Raw genomic sequence first — 12500 nt, 5'->3', positions numbered from 1 at the left:
GTGTAGCAGATCATACTGTAATAGTAAAGCCACTGTGTTGTGTATCTGTGTGTGTGTATCTGTGTGTATTGGTGTGTAGCAGATCATACTGTAATAGTAAAGCCACCAATGTATGTGTGTGCGTGTGTGTGTGTATCTGTGTGTATTGGTGGTAGCAGATCATACTGTAATAGTTAAGCCACTGTGTGTGTATCTGTGTGTGTATCTGTGTGTATTGGTGTGTAGCAGATCATACTGTAATAGTTAAGCCACTGTGTGTGTATCTGTGTGTGTATCTGTGTGTATTGGTGTGTAGCAGATCATACTGTAATAGTAAAGCCACTGTGTGTGTATCTGTGTGTGTGTATCTGTGTGTATTGGTGTGTAGCGGATCATACTGTAATAGTAAAGCCACTGTGTGTGTATCTGTGTGTGTGTATCTGTGTGTATTGGTGTGTAGCAGATCATACTGTAATAGTAAAGCCACTGTATGTGTATCTGTGTGTGTGTATCTGTGTGTGTGTATCTGTGTGTATTGGTGTGTAGCAGATCATACTGTAATAGTAAAGCCACTGTGTGTGTATCTGTGTGTGTGTATCTGTGTGTATTGGTGTGTAGCAGATCATACTGTAATAGTAAAGCCACTGTGTGTGTATCTGTGTGTGTGTATCTGTGTGTGTGTATCTGTGTGTATTGGTGTGTAGCGGATCATACTGTAATAGTAAAGCCACTGTGTGTGTATCTGTGTGTGTATCTGTGTGTGTATCTGTGTGTGTGTATCTGTGTGTATTGGTGTGTAGCAGATCATACTGTAATAGTAAAGCCACTGTGTGTGTATCTGTGTGTGTGTGTGTATCTGTGTGTGTGTATCTGTGTGTATTGGTGTGTAGCGGATCATACTGTAATAGTTAAGCCACTGTGTGTGTATCTGTGTGTGTGTATCTGTGTGTATTGGTGTGTAGCAGATCATACTGTAATAGTAAAGCCACTGTGTGTGTATCTGTGTGTGTGTATCTGTGTGTGTGTATCTGTGTGTATTGGTGTGTAGCGGATCATACTGTAATAGTAAAGCCACTGTGTGTGTATCTGTGTGTGTGTATCTGTGTGTATTGGTGTGTAGCAGATCATACTGTAATAGTAAAGCCACTGTGTGTGTATCTGTGTGTGTGTATCTGTGTGTATTGGTGTGTAGCAGATCATACTGTAATAGTAAAGCCACTGTGTGTGTATCTGTGTGTGTGTGTCTGTGTGTATTGGTGTGTATATGGATCATACTGTAATAGTAAAGCCACTGTGTGTGTATCTGTGTGTATTGGTGTGTAGCGGATCATACTGTAATAGTAAAGCCACTGTGTGTGTGTATCGTGTGGGTGTGTATCTGTGTGTATTGGTGTGTAGCAGATCATACTGTAATAGTAAAGCCACTGTTGTGTGTATCTGTGTGTGTGTATCTGTGTGTATTGGTGTGTAGCAGATCATACTGTAATAGTAAAGCCACTGTGTGTGTATCTGTGTGTGTGTATCTGTGTGTGTGTATCTGTGTGTGTGTATCTGTGTGTATTGGTGTGTAGCGGATCATACTGTAATAGTAAAGCCACTGTATGTGTATCTGTGTGTGTATCTGTGTGTATTGGTGTGTAGCGGATCATACTGTAATAGTAAAGCCACTGTATGTGTATCTGTGTGTGTATCTGTGTGTGTGTATCTGTGTGTATTGGTGTGTAGCAGATCATACTGTAATAGTAAAGCCACTGTGTGTGTATCTGTGTGTGTGTATCTGTGTGTATTGGTGTGTAGCAGATCATACTGTAATAGTAAAGCCACTGTATGTGTATCTGTGTGTGTGTATCTGTGTGTATTGGTGTGTAGCAGATCATACTGTAATAGTAAAGCCACTGTGTGTGTATCTGTGTGTGTGTATCTGTGTGTATTGGTGTTTATTCAAGCTCGTCTTCACACATGAAATGCATCCTTCAAAAGATGCCTTTTTTCAGCCCTAAAGTGATCATTGCTTGCTTACAGGTTCACGCAAACTCACACACACACACACACACACACACACACACACACACACACACACACACACACACATACACACAACACACACACACACAAACACACACAAAATACACACACACACACACACACCATACACACACACACACACACACACACACACACACACACACACACACACACACACACACACACACACACACAGAGCTCCATAATATAACTATAATTTCATGCATCGGCCTACAAGGGCAAAATGGTTGAATCTGGTGAAATACTGTACAAGCCGGTGCATTACGGCGATTTGGGTAAACAGAAGCCCGGGCTATTATTTGAAGTTTTACGGTATCCAAGCCTCTAATCCCCACCAAAGCCCCATTCCCCTATGATTTATTTTATGGAAAATAATTAATGTTTTGTTGGGTTTTTCATAAATAATTGTTACTTCAAAGATTTAAAACTGGCATTTAAAGGGTTAAAATCCAGAAAATGATTAAATGTTTGGTAGTTTTGAGCAATTTAGAAGTTGTTTAAGTGATTTATGAAAAAAGCAGAAAAAATATTGATATATGATGATTTAATAACAGTTTTTTGACATGTACATTTTGCCTCGGAAGGTGTCGAAGGGGAGTATCTGAACTATGTAAAAAATACTAATGCAATCAAATTAATTTTGTTGCTTATCTTTGACATATCCAAGCCTCTAATCCCCACCAAAGCCAAATCTAGATATTATTCATTATATGGAAAAAAAATCGTTTTTTGTGTTTTTTTGTAATAAAAAATGAAATACTCCAAATACATAAACTGGCATTTAAAGGGTTAAAATCCTGAAAATGATTGAATGTTTGGTAGTTTTGATTAGGTTACAAGTTGTTTAAGTGATTTATGAAAAAAAAGCTGAAAAACATATTGATATATGATGATTTAATAACAGTTTTTGTGTGCGTGGACATTTTTGCCTCGAAGGTGTCGAGAGTAAGTTTTTTTAAGGAGGGCATGAGGGTTAAGAGTGTCCTGGCAGCAGTACAGTCCCACAGACACATAAAACAATAACTAAAACAGCAAATATTACCCAAAGTCAACCACAATCATAACCACATCTGTCTCCAGGTCATTCAGCATGCTCCTATAAGCGTCCAATGAGAGCAGCTCATTAAGTTTTAAGCTTTAGAAGCGTCTCGACGCCCCCGAGGTTCAGTCACAACTAGACCTGACATGTGTTTGTAGCGGAGTGGGGAGACATTCTGGGACGCACTATTCTCTTAAAGAGATACGCTAGAAGGAGGCAGACACTCATACGGTCTACTATAAATCAGCCTTTAAGCACACGAGATGATTCGTCTAATCAGGGTTTCCTGCAGCACTTTGCAGCTGAGGCGCCCCCTAAACAACACACGCCTGCCGCCTTATATTAACTATGTCTTCAAATCTCCACCGTGGTACCCTGTCTGTTTCCTCCCTTTCATTCCAAACCAAGGCCAGTCTCCCTTCTCTGCACAACGCATTAAAAATTAATAATAAAAACGTTTTCACAATCTTTTAAATAAGGATAACCCATTTGATATGACTTAAAAAGATTACAGCCACAAATCATCCCAAAAGCACCGAAAACCCGATAACTACAACACCTAAAGGAAAGACATACCGAGAACGGAGTAATAGACCAACTGGGCCAAAGACACCCTACCTCACTCAACCACACCGAAAAGACACGAACACAACACGGAAGGACAGAGACACACACACACGAAACACGGATGGAACACGACACAGAAATGAAGACACGACACACACAGACAAAAAACGAAACACACACACGAGAGGAAGCATGGAGGAAGACAGGAAGAAAGAAACAAAGACACACACACAGGGATGGAGACACAAAGACACACAGGATGGAGGGACGGAGGATGGAGGAGGAAGGAGGAAGGAAGGATGGAGGAAGGAAGAAGGAAGAGTGGAAGAAGAAGATGGAGGGAGGAAGAGGAGGATGGACACAGAAGGAAGGAAGAGGAAGTGGAGGAAGAAAAAGATGGAGGAAGGAATGGATGATGTGGAAAGAAGGAAGATGGATGGAGGAAGATGGAGGAAGAAGAAGGAAGATGGAGGAAGAAGGAAGAATGGAGGAAAAGAAGGAAGAAAGAAAGAAGGAAGAAGGAAGATGGAGGAAGAATGGATGGAGGAAGAAGGAAGGAAGGAAGAAGGATGGAGGTGAAGAAGGGGAGGAAGGAAGAAGAAAAGATGGAGGAAGAAGAATGGAGGAAGAAGGAAGATGGTGGAGGAAGAAGGAAAGATGGAGGAAGGAAGAGGAGGAAGAAGGAGGAGGGAAGAAGGAAGGATGGAGGAAGAAGGAAAAAGAAGGAGAAGGAGGAGGTGGAGGAAGAAGGAAAGAAGGAAGGAAGGAAGGAAGGGAGGAAGAAGGAAGATGGAAGGAAAGAAGGAAGAGGATGAAGGAAGATGGAGGAAGAAAGAGGAGGAAGAAGGAGAAGGAAGAAGGAAGATGGAGGAAGGAAAAGGAAGAAGGAAGAAGGAAGGAGATGGAGGAAGAAGGAAGAGGTGGAAGGAAGATGGAGGAGGGAGGAAGAAGGAAGGAAGGATGGAGGTGGAAGAAGGAAGAAGAAGAAGAAGGAAGGAAGGATGGGAGGTGGAAGGCAGGGTTGATGTGAGGTAGGATGGTTGATGGAGGGTAGGTAGAGGAAGTAGCAGGTGAGGGGAGGTGGTAGGCAGTGAGGAGGGGGCAGGTGGGAGGTGTAGGTGATGAGGGAGGGAGTTGAGGAGGGTAGAGGGAGGGGAGGGAGGCAGGTTGAGTGAGGGACGGAGGGGAGGTGGGGGGGAGGGGATGTGGGGGTGAGGTTGGGAGGTGAGGAGGGAGGAGGAGGGAGGGGAAGGAGGGGAGGAGGGAGGGGGGGAAGGAGGGGGGAGAAGAGGGGGGGAGGAGGGGGGGAGGGGGAGGAGAGGGAGGGGGGGGAGTGAGGGAGGGGGAGGGAGGTGGAGGGGAGGGGATGTGGAGGTGTTAGGCAGTTGGGGAGGTGTAAGGGAGGGGGAGAGGGGGAGGGAGGGGGGGAGGGTAGAGTGATGTGGGAGGGAGAAGAGGGGGGAGGAGGAGGAGGTGAGGGAGGGGGGAGGGAGGGAGGAGGAGGGGGGGGAGGAGAGGGAGGAGAGTGGGAGGTGTGAGGGGAGGTGTAGGAGGAGGGAAGGGATGGAGGGTTAGGAGGAGGAGGGTAGCAGGAGAGGGAGCGTTGATGGGAGGTGTAGCGGAGCGGGGAGGGGAGGGAGGATGGGAGGTGAGGCAGGAGGAGGGTTAGGAGATAGGGAGAGGGAGAAGGGGAGGGTAGGAGGGAGGGAGGGGAGGGGGAGGGAGGAGGTGGGGAGGTGAGAGGAAGGGAGGGAGGGAGAGGGAGGTGTAGAGTGAGGGGAGGGGAGGAGGGGGAGGGAGGTGAGGAGTTGAGGGGGAGGTGTAGGGAAGGAGGCAGTGTGATGGAGGTGTTGTGTGTTGATGTGAGGTGTTAGGTGTAAGGGGAGGTGTTAGCGCGGTTGATGTGAGGTGTTAGCGGGTGAGGGAGGTGTTAGGAGTTGATGTGAGGTGTTAGAGTTGATGGAGGTGTTAGCGTGTTGATGTGGAGGTGTTAGCGTGTGTTGATGGGGAGGGTTGGTGTTGGGAGGTGTTAGCGTAATGATGTGAGGTGTTAGCATGTTTGATGTGGAGTGTTAGGTGTGATGTGAGGTGTTAGAGTGTGATGTGAGGTGTTAGCGTAGGTTGATGTGAGGGTTAGCGTAGTTGATGTGGGAGGTGTTAGCATGTGTTGATGTGAGGTGTTAGCGTGGTTGTTGATGGGAGGTGTTAGCGGTGATGATGTGAGGTGAGGGGGGTTGATGGAGGTGTTAGCGTGTTGATGTGGGGAGGTGTTAGCGGGTTGGATGTGAGGTGTTAGCTGTGTTGATGTGAGGTGTTGGCTGTGTTGATGTGAGGTGTTAGCGGTGTTGATGTGAGGTGTTAGCATGTGTTAGGGTTAGGCCCAGGCACTCTGCTTTCCCTCTCTCTGTCTGGAGCCCTGCACGTTCTCTTGTCTCTCGCTTCTCCCCTCACCTCTCTCGTGCTCTCCCTCCCCTTTCTTCTCTTCTTCTCCCTCCTCCTCTTGGTGATGCTCTCCTCCATATCTTCTCTTTCTCCCTCCTCCTCCTGGTGATGCTCTCCCTCCATATCTCTCTTCTCCCTCCCCCCTTTGGTGATGCCTCCCTCCACCTCTTCTCTTTCTCCCCCCTCCTTGGCAGGATGCCTCCTCCACCTCTTCTCTTCTCCCTCCTCCTTGGTGATGCTCTCCCCCCATATCTCTCTCTTTCTCCCCCCTCCTCTTGGTGATGCTCTCCCTCCATATCTTCTCTTTCCCCTCCTCCTCTTGGTGATGCTCTCCCTCCATATCTTCACCTCTGTGGTGTTCCTCCACCTCCTGTCCCTGGTCGCCCTTGGCCTTGTATTCTGTCCTCTGTCGCGCTTCTGTGCCTTCTCTCTCTCCTTCCACCTCTCTCTCTCTCCTTCCACCTCTTTCCATCTACTTCCACCTCTTCTCTCTCTCTCGCCTCTCACCTCTCCTTCCACCTCTTTCTCTCCTTCCACCTCTCTCTCTCTCTCCTTCCACCTCTCTCCTTCCACCTCTCTCTCCCTTCCACCTCTTCTCTCTCCTTCCACCTCTCTCTCCCTTCCACCTCTTTTCTCTCTCTCCTTCCACTCTCTCCTTCCACCTCTTTTCTATCTACTTCCACCTCTTTTCTATCTTTTTTACTCTCCACCTCTTCTCTCTCCTTCCACCTCTTCTCTCCTCCCTCTTCTCTCTCCTTCCACCTCTCTCTCTCCTTCCACCTCTCCTTCCACCTCTCTCCCTTCCACCTCTTCTCTCTCCTTCCTCCTCTCTCTCTCCTTCCACCTTCTCTCTCTCCTTCCACCTCTTTTCTATCTACTTCCACCTCTTCTCTCTACTTCCACTTCTTTTCTCTCCTTCCACTTCTTCTCTCTCTCCTTCCACTTCTTCTCTCCTTCCACCTCATCTTCTCCTCGCTACCTTGCTCACTTGTTCATTTTCTATTTCTCTGCCCTTCTCTTTGGAGACAAAACTGAATATGCTACCTTTCCTCTTCATTTCTGTAAGGTTCAAAGTAACGATGTTTTCCTTGACAGACGTTGAATCAATATTAGCTTTTGTAGCCTACTTTACACAGAACAAATGTCAGACCCTAAGTAACATTGTATAGTTGGCGGAAATAACGTTCTTCAACCTGATTTTCATCATCTCAAAATCAGCATCGCAACTATGCTAGCACTGTGCTTTCGTTATAATTTCATTTCTGATAGATGTTAATCCGTTTTGACCTTCTTTCCTCCTGTGTCTCCATTCATCAGCGACTCTGGCTCCGGCCTCTGACGTCATCTTATGCTGCATTCACTGCAGTCGGACATTGAGACGAAACGTGAATTGTCAAATTGGCTCATAACTTCTAACACTGCTAAGCTGCCAACTGGTGGTGCAGGGTGGCAGCTTTTATGTGGGTGGCAGTTGCCACCCCATGCCACCGTAGATCCTACCTGCCCTAGATGAAGTTTTTATGCTGGCAGATGATTCATAAAGAACAATATCTGACATTAATGACCATTTTCTATTGAAAACTGTTAATTTCAGGGAGGATATTAACAAACCTATACGAGCTTACATTTCTCTGTCTTCAATAATTAATAAGGGCTGTTCTGTTATTAAGCTGCGACTAAAATAGCCACCAACCTGGTTTCTTTTCCTCTCTTCTTGTTCTGGTTGGACGTCTGATCTTTACCACGTTTTGCTTTAACTGTTCTTATTAGTTTGGCCGGTAGTCATTTCTTGAACAAGCGCCGGTAATCCGGCTGAGTCTGGTGGAAAGAGCGTGAACATCCAACCACGGCGTTGTTATTATTAGCTGGATTCAGTTATTGATTGTGGTATTGTGTCTGTTGGTGTGTGGTGGTGGTGTCTCTGTTGTGTGTTATTATTGAATGTCTCTCGTGTTGTGTGTGTTGGTGGTATTATTGATCTCTGTGTTATTGATGATGATGATGATGATGATGATCTCTGTGTTATTCAATGATGATGATGATGATCTCTGTGGTAATGATGATGTGTGTCTCTGATGTGATGTGTCTCTGTGATGATGATGATGATGATGTCTCTGTGTATTATTGATGATTGATCTCTGTGGTAATTATTGGTGGTAGTGTCTCTGGTAATGTGGTAATCTCTGTGTCGGTATCTCTATTAATGGTAGTGTCTGTGTATGTTATTAGTGATGATGATGATGTGTGTCTCTGTGTATGTGTGTGTCTGTTAATGTGTTATTGATGTGTGTCTCTGTTATTATTATTGATGATCTCTGTATTATTATTGTCTCTGTGTTAATGTGTCTGGTATTGATAATCTCTGTGTATTATTATTGTGTCTCTCTATTGTATGTGGTAATTAATGTCTCTATTGGTAATGTCTCTGTGTGTATGTGTTATTAGTAATCTCTGTGTGTGTGTCTATTATTATTGATATTAGTAATTGTGTCTCTATTATTGTATGTGGTATTATTAGTAATCTCTGTGTGTGTATTGATATTGTCTCTGTGTTATTCCTCTCTGTTAGTCCTTCTCTCTGTGTATTATTATTGTCTCTCTATTGTGTGTTATTATTGTCTGTGTGTATATTGTGTGTGTCTCTCTGTGTGTGTATGTGTGTGTGTTAATCTCTGTGTATTATTATTCTCTGTATTATTATTATTAATCTCTGTGTGTATGTGTTATTATTATTATCTCTGTGTGTATGTGTGTGTCTCTCTGTGTGTGTGTGAAGGTTTATGAAGAAAAACAGTCTTCACATCAACTTTTACTTAACTAGACTACAAGCCTTCATCGCTACATTTCAGTGTCAGTGACAGAGCTAGTCTAGCTAGCTACTTCTATCACTTAATGTATTTCCTACTTTCAACGTAGCTAAATGAATCGGTCAAATTAGAATCACGTAAACTCAACTAGCTACTGTAATTTATCAGTTTAATTTCCATTTTGCTTCTAATAGGGCACTTACCTTATCAAATAGAGGAGTAGAGTGGGAAACTGATGCTGCCGTCTTCTTCAGGTAGCTTACATCAGACTTGACAGCTCAAAGGACCGTTATCCAAAATGTTGACGACATAATTTAAGGACCCAATCAACAACGAGATTTGATTGTTTCTAGGGAGAAAATAACTGTAGTGAGCTACATCATCATCATCATCATCATGAATTTTTGTCAGGTCCCGTTATCCAAAATTTATATTTTTCATTTAGGTGGAGAATTGGAAAATAAAAAAATGAGCCTTTATCCGTTTTTTCCATTTTTGTTTTAAAAATCGTTTTTTTCTCTTGAACGGAAGGTACACGGATTTATACAGCCTATCTGATGTTGGACCGTCACTCAGAACACACACTACGTTGTTATCGTAGCCTACCCTACCCTTTATATATAGGCTATTTGATTAAAGCAAGACAACGTCGGCAGTATTGACTGCAGAATATGTTACAGAATATTTCGTTCTGTATGACCGGTGCAACATTTGAAAATATTTTCTCTGAAATTTTTTATTACATTCATATCTCAAAACCTAGACTTTTAAACATCAAGATGTAATTTATTAATATGCATTCGTGTCTAAATGACATATAAACATATTTTCCTATTCTATTTTGTCTGGAAACGCTTTCTACACGCTCGCGTCTCGCGCCGGCAGTGTGTACGCTCTAACCTGTTAACAAGGGAGCCGAAATAAACAGACACGCCACGCGGCTGACACGCTCGTGCGATGCGTGCCGTGTGTAACCGGCCTAAAACATATTTATTTTTCTTGAGTTCTGACTGTCTCTACAACTCATCATCACACCTGTTTCCACAGGTACATCTGCTGAACCAGGTATGGAGACTACATCACCTGAACCAGCCCCAGAGGTTAGTAATGATCCTGTATGAGTCTATCTGTGTAATCTGATTACTGTAACTGCAGAGAGGACTCAGCCAATCAGAGCTCAGCTCCTTCACTGGCTCCTGATCCCTTTAGTTTAAATAGTGAAGATCCATCATGATGATCAGATGATGATTCTCTGTCCACCAATACTTTACATACATTACACTGATACACAATGATAACATGTTGTTAACTCATGTTGAAAGTTAACATATCAGTAAAATGTTCACTGATTAGTTTTCCACCAAGATATCAGATGTTAGGTTTAGACCCCAAAACTCCTGAGTTAAGTTGATAAAAAGATGGAGGTTTGGTTCAAATCAGGTGTGACTTCACTTCCTGGAGGTTACCACGGTGACGCAGAACGTGACATAGGAAACTCTCTGTTTCCTTTTCTTTTCCAACGGGACATGAACCCCTCCCAACCAGGACATTTGGTGCTCTTCTACTTCCTGACCTTACTTCCTGCTTTGCTCTGGTCAGAACTACTACGACCACTAGATTTAACCCTAACCTAACCCTAAAGGTCACAATGGATGTTTCAACAAACCATTAATGTGGCCCTTTTTCAAGCGAGGACAGTCTCTTCTGTACTCTCACAGCTCTGGAATAATAATAATAATAATAATACTAATAATAATAATAATAATAATAATAATAATAATAAAAGTAACTTTAATGGCTTTCAGGAAACAAAACAGAATATCTCACAGTCGGATTAGAAAATACTTTGGCTCATAAATCAAATGTTAAATAAATTAAGCATTAAGCTACACACACACACACAGTTATCAGCTAACATTAGCAATGGTTTCATTAAACATTAAACCATACTTAGTCTATTTAAATGACTCAGTCCTTTATACAATGACACTTCAAACAGGTGGAGCCCACTAAAAATAATTATAAAACTAACTATTATATTCATGATATTTATTGTTAAAGTGCTCTGGACTATGAAGGTAAATATGGTGCAAAACGTAGAGCTTGTAGAATACAATGTGAGAACTTGCAGAACAAAAAAATTTAACTTGTATGTTAAAATTTGCACTTGTAAAATAAAAAAATGTGCACTTGTAAAATAAAAATTTGCACTTGTAAAATAAAAATTTGCACTTGTAAAATAAAAATGTGCACTTGTAAAATAAAAATTTGCACTTGTAAAATAAAAATGTGCACTTGTAAAATAAAAATTTGCACTTGTAAATAAAAATTTGCACTTGTAAAATTATTCACATTTGAAGTCACAAAAAAAAAAAACATGAGAGCTTGTAAAAAAAATCTGAACTTGTAAATTGAAATTTGCACTTGTAAAAAAAATATTCACAAATGTGTAGATTGATATTTGCATGAACACAATGACAGCTGCAAACTTGTAATGCAACATTTACTCATGCGGGGCTCTCTGTGTCCCGCTGGAGTCTCGACTGCAGGTCGAGGTCGGCAGCCGGCTTTCTGGCAATAATAGCGATGTTGCTTCGGCTGGCCGATACCCGCTGTGACGGTCCGTCTGCAGGACCTGGAGCTCACCGCCAGTGTTTCAGTTTGACTGTTAAAAAGTGTTAAGATAATTAAAAGGTATTTATTTAGAATCAGGCTGGTTGGTTAGTTAGCTAACGCTAGCTTGCTATTCAACCAGGCTTCCATGCGACATAGCTAAATAAGCCGGACAGAGTTGTCCCTCATCTGGCGATAGAAACCCTGCTTTCCCCGTTCTGTTGGATCAGAGCTCCACAGCCTAAGTCCACAGGTACAAATTAGTTTTGCACCAAATGTATCGCCAAAGTGTTGCAAAAGTCGAGGCGCATTCGCCTCTTGGTGATGCGAGAGACACACACAGTGACAGATTCGAGAGGTTGTAATCACTGAGTTGTGGTTGTGATGGAAAATCAACCTGAGTAAAAAAAAAAAGTACATGAGTAAATGTTGCATTACAAGTTTGCAGCTGTCATTGTGTTCATGCAAATATCAATCTACACATTTGTGAATATTTTTTCTACAAGTGCAAATTTCAATTTACAAGTTCAGATTTTTTTTACAAGCTCTCATGTTTTTTTTCCTTTTGTGACTTCAAATGTGAATAATTTTTACAAGTGCAAATTTTTATTTTACAAGTGCAAATTTTTTATTTTACAAGTGCACATTTTTATTTTACAAGTGCACATTTTTATTTTACAAGTGCAAATTTTTATTTTACAAGTGCACATTTTTATTTTACAAGTGCAAATTTTAACATACAAGTTAAATTTTTTTGTTCTGCAAGTTCTCACATTGTATTCTCCAAGCTCTCACGTTTTTGCACCATTTACCTTCATACTGGACCTTGGCTTACCTTTCAGAGAACAAACAGAATCAGACCTCCAGTGGCTGTGGAGGGTCAGAAAGGCTCCGTACTACGGGTTAAAAGGGAAAGGAGCATTTAATGTAAAATAAGACCAGGGCGCCATCTGCTGACCAATATATAGCACTCCCTCACATCAACATCACTTTTAGGTTACAGGAGA

The 12500-nt window shown here is 42.5% G+C and overlaps 1 protein-coding gene across 3 annotated transcripts in view; it reads left to right on the top strand.

Moving 5' to 3' along the window:
- Nucleotides 1-12500, top strand: part of LOC120570143 — a 112518-nt gene that overhangs the window by 93130 nt on the left and 6888 nt on the right. For all 3 annotated transcript variants that reach the window (XM_039818383.1, XM_039818382.1, XM_039818384.1), the window contains exon 7: nt 9928-9980. In XM_039818383.1, the coding sequence (XP_039674317.1) occupies nt 9928-9980 (53 nt within the window). The remainder of the gene's footprint in view (nt 1-9927; nt 9981-12500) is intronic.

Source organism: Perca fluviatilis, chromosome 12, assembly GCF_010015445.1.
Source record: "Perca fluviatilis chromosome 12, GENO_Pfluv_1.0, whole genome shotgun sequence".
Classification (NCBI taxonomy): domain Eukaryota; kingdom Metazoa; phylum Chordata; class Actinopteri; order Perciformes; family Percidae; genus Perca; species Perca fluviatilis.
This window is presented reverse-complemented; position numbering and strand designations above follow the sequence as displayed.